The sequence below is a fragment of the Hypomesus transpacificus genome, unplaced genomic scaffold (assembly GCF_021917145.1).
Source record: "Hypomesus transpacificus isolate Combined female unplaced genomic scaffold, fHypTra1 scaffold_31, whole genome shotgun sequence".
Classification (NCBI taxonomy): Eukaryota; Metazoa; Chordata; class Actinopteri; order Osmeriformes; family Osmeridae; genus Hypomesus; species Hypomesus transpacificus.
Genome location: NW_025813837.1, coordinates 2,501,324 through 2,505,845, shown reverse-complemented (window position 1 = coordinate 2,505,845; position 4,522 = coordinate 2,501,324). Strand labels below are relative to the sequence as shown.

The 4,522-nt window shown below is 51.3% G+C and overlaps 1 protein-coding gene across 1 annotated transcript; it reads left to right on the top strand.

The window, feature by feature from the left end:
- znf703 (zinc finger protein 703) lies at positions 1–3,731 on the top strand. The gene is made up of 2 exons (XM_047016030.1): positions 1–807; positions 1,432–3,731. Exons 1-2 carry the CDS (start codon positions 556–558, stop codon positions 2,905–2,907), a joined length of 1,728 nt encoding a protein of 575 aa, XP_046871986.1. The 5' UTR covers positions 1–555; the 3' UTR covers positions 2,908–3,731.
- The last annotated feature ends 791 nt before the right edge of the window (positions 3,732–4,522 follow it).

The window sequence follows — 4,522 nt, the reverse complement described above, 5'->3', positions numbered from 1 at the left end:
GCGCCCCTAAAAACGACACCGCCCCCCTCATTACGGATGCACACACTCCCTATTGGACAGCGGATACTTGCTTTGAAATTCCTCCTACTCAGATCTTCAGAATGTGAAATGATCACAGGACCGACTGTTGTGTGAAGACAGAGAGAAAGACAGTGGGACGGTTAAGCGTACGGAGCAACTCGGTCGTATCATCTGTGGAGATATTATTTACTTGGGTTTATTTTTATGTCTTAGTAACTGATCGCAATGATCTTCCTCGTATATTTCTTTTGGAACTCTGGCTTAAAGAATATCTAAGGAGACAGAGGTGATTGGAAAAACGGAAGATTGAGTCAAGGAACCATGACATTTTAGAGAATTTCTCCTCTTTTGAGACAGCAAGCTTCTATATCCGGAGCAAGCGCACTGCCGCAGTTACTTTTGGATTAATACAAATCGGGTTCTTTATGCAACCTGCTTGCTTAATTGTTTTTCAACAGTTTGCAGATAAATGAATTTCGATTCGCATCCGCTGGTTCCGTGCCCTCCCCCGAACTCTGCGCCGCCCCGATCCAGATGAACGGTTCTCCCGGTGGATCTGAAGCGCAATTACACTGTCAGTCTCCCGAGCGCACCGTCAACGGCAGAGGTAGTTCACTACCGAGAGAAACAAAAAGCCTGTTAATTCCTACTCCCTCTCCCTCGGATCCATTTCGCCAGGCTAAGAGGTTGCCAATACGGATTCTAAAAATGTTGACCGCACACAGCAGCCACTTGCTACACCCGGAGTATCTTCAGCCCTTGACGTCCGCACCAGTCAGTATCGAGGTAAGCGAAGCACATCTTTAATAACGACTGATATAGAGTTGTAACTGGTCTGTAGGGTGTGTTCACCGTAACATTTACCGTTAATGTGATGAGATTACTTTAAGTGCACGAACAGTTGGACACCGCAATATGCAGCCAAGTTTGTGTCTGTATATGCGTCAACAATTTAATTTCGTAAAGCTGCGCCAAGCTATTTTCTCTAAAGTTTTTAACGGTGGTGCGTAGTTTAGGCTACAATCAAACATCCGTCATTTTCGGTGACGTGATAGTCGCTGAATTGCACCTTTCTACCCGTCTATATAGTTAGGAGAGCATTCTACAAGAGTATGTTCATCAACTGGAAGAATTCCGTAAAAAAACGGGTGCGCAGTTGGACGGTGGCACCACTCAAGCCAGTCCGATGACAGACATTCATGAATTATTAATTCCCATGTATTACACTTTACATGGACTCGGTTTTATCTGTAAATGATTGCTGCTACGTATTTAAAGTTTACATTTAACCTCTGATTTCCAACCTTTGGAAGACTAGTAGACCGTTGTATGTCCTGTACTCTTGTCTGTATGTTCATTATGTCTGTACTGTGTGGATTATTCATTTAGTGTCTCTATCTCCCCTCTCAGTTGGATGCTAAAAAGAGTCCTCTGGCCCTGCTGGCTCAGACCTGCTCCCAGATAGGCAAGCCAGACCCCCCCTCTTCCTCCAAGCTGGGCTCAAACTCCTCAGGCAGCCAGTCGGACAGGGAGCCCTCCGGTCGCTCCTCCTCGTCAGGCCTCAAGACCGGAGACCTCCACCAGGACGACAAGTCTAGCTTCAAGCCTTACTCCAAGATCGGAGGGGAGTGCCGTAAGGATGGGCTTGCGACCAAGGCCTCAGATAAGGCCAGCTTCAGAGTAGCTAACGGAGGGTCTGGAGGGGCGGGCTCGTGTCCGTCCTACCCTCCGCACCCTGCCAGCTCCCCCAGCTCCTCTCCCCTGCACAGCCAGAGCCAGGCCCACAGACAGAGCCCCTCCACGCAGCTTCCTCCCCCGCACTCCCAGGCCCTGCACACGGACAGCAAGGCCGTGAGCTCGGACCAGGCCGGCTCCGACAGCTGCAGCGCGGGGAAGAAGGAGTCTGAGCACGGCAAGGCCACCCTGGACGGGGCCCAGCTCGCTAACTCCAGTCACGTGCGGGCTAGCGCTAACTCTAGCAACGCTAGCTCTGCTTGCAGCCCACGGCCGGACAGCAAGCCCGACCCCCAGCCTGGCCTGGGCTCCGGACACATCGCACCCGTCTCTCCCTTCAAACCTGGACACTCCGTCTTCTCACTTCCCCCCGCCGCTATGGGTTACCATGGGTCCATAGTGGGGGCCTATGCAGGCTACCCTTCTCAGTTTGTTCCAGGGATGGATCATACCAAGTCTGGCCTGGGGGGATTGGGGATGCCAGGAAAGCATCCCAGCTCTAGCCCCCTCACAGGGGCCTCCCCCCCATCCCTCATGCAGGGGCTATGCAGGGACCCGTACTGTCTGACGTACCCCAGTTCCAACCACCTAGGAGGCAGCAACTGCTCCACCTGTGTCCACGACCCCTCCTCTCTCAAGTCAGGCTTCCCGCTGGTCTACCCCTCGCACCCCCTCCACGCCCTCCACCCCGGCACCATGTCCTCCGGCGTGACGCCCACCCTGTCCCACCCTCTCTACACCTACGGCTTCATGTTACACAACGAGCCCGTGCAGCACGCCTGCAACTGGGTGTCGGTGGGAGGGCCGTGTGACAAGCGCTTCTCCTCGTCCGAGGAGCTGCTGGCCCACTTGCGTACCCACACGGCCCTGTCCGGGATGGTGGACAGCAAGCTCCTCTCAGCCTACCCCTCCTCGGCCTCCTGCCACCTCCACCTGCCCCCCCCCAACAGCCAGGGGTCTCTGCCCAGCTCCTTCTCCTTGAGAGGGTCTCCCGGGCTGGGCCTGGCTCGCTACCACCCCTACAGCAAGGCCCACATGCCTGGAGCCCCAGGGATGCCCATGCACTCCATGCCAGCCTCCTCCGCCTACTACTCCCCCTACGCCCTCTACAGTCAGAGACTAGGCTCCGCCTCCACGCTGGGCTACCAATGAAGCCCTAGCTCCCAGACTAGGCTCCGCCCCCCTGCCCCTGGCCTACCAATGACGTCCAAGCACAGAGACGCGTTACCAGGCAACGAACTGGACCTCAGATATGCACAGTGGATGGACCAGGTGACCTCTGGAGGGGGTCCTTCCCAGGACAGGTCACCCCAGCACCACGGGCCTCAGGAAGCCATGACAGAGACCCAGGGGTGAGGGACCAGAGATGCTCGTATAATGGAGACTGGGAACAGAAGCTTGAATTTGATTTGAATTGTGGAATGAGAATGGTTTTGATTTGCCTTTTCTTTTTTCTTTTTTTTCTTCTTTCCTCTCCACCCCCTGGACTGAAAGTGTGTATTTATTTTTCACTCGAGCGCTTGGCTTTTAATTAAGGGGGGGGGGGATGTTTTCAAATAAATTGTTCATAAGTATTCTAATTGAAAAGAATTATTTTAATTATAGTATAATAATGCCTATCTTACACTCTTTAAATAAAGTTTTGCACCACGGCAAAGATGAACTGTGAAGTTTTTCTAAGGACCATTTTCTTTTACGTCATCTCTTTCCATCTGCTGTCGCCCCGCCGCTGTTCAAAATCAATCGGAATACCCCATATTCGGACCACAAGCGTTTTCATGAACAGTGCCGTTTATTTTCTATTTGTACATATTCAAAGATGTAATATTTTTTCAAGCATTACCAGGTTAGCAAGTTGGGGCTTGCTGACTGAAATTTAAAAGAAAAAAATGACAAAATGAACGCTTAGTGGTGGCAGTGCTATCCGACCCACTGGGAAAAGTCTTATTTTGTCTAATAAATGATACTTGATTGCATTTGAAGTTGTTTTGTTTTATTAAATGTTTATTTAGCACTGTTTAATCATGCGTTAACATCCCATGACTCACTCTTAGTTCCTGTATCCTTCAGATGGGTTCCCAGTAGTTGAGAGCCTTACATGCAGTTGAGAGGGTTTTCAGGTCTCCAGGGGCCTGGAAAGACCAGTTATGGTCATTGTTTGGAAGCTCTCTTGTTGCTAAGGACCAGCATCCTTCCTGGTTACTCCTACCCCCACCCCAATGTCTCCTCCTGGAATGGTTGTTGTTGTTTTTAATTGCTGATGCATTGTGGGTTTGAATCGGCTGCCTCAGCAGTGTGGAGGCTTGTCTTGACCAGGCCCCTGGGTCACTGGTACTGCTTTTAATGACCTGGGGGAGGCTGACCCTGGCCTGGCCTAACTCCCCTCCCTGTCTAATGGATCGCCCTGGAACACAAAGGCCAGGTCTGACAATGGGAGGCTGTTAACAGAGAAATATTCTTCAATGCCCTGACACCTCCCCACGGAGCCTCACCTCCCTAGCACCACTCACATGAAGGGAATGCTGGGTAATGCTTTTTTGCAGTTTGTCTTAGGTCAGCTTTCTCTGTGTTAAAGCTTTTGGATGCTAATATACAGGCATGCAATGGGTAAAGCTAGCCAGATAAGGTATTTTCAGTGCTCGATAATGATTTATTTCCCCAGTTAATCTGTCTGAGAGGAGGTGTGTAGGAGGCACAGAGCAAAGAGGGGGCCGCTCTTTGGGGTGACCTTTGAACCCAACTCCCAGAATTCCCTGCTCTCTCGCAT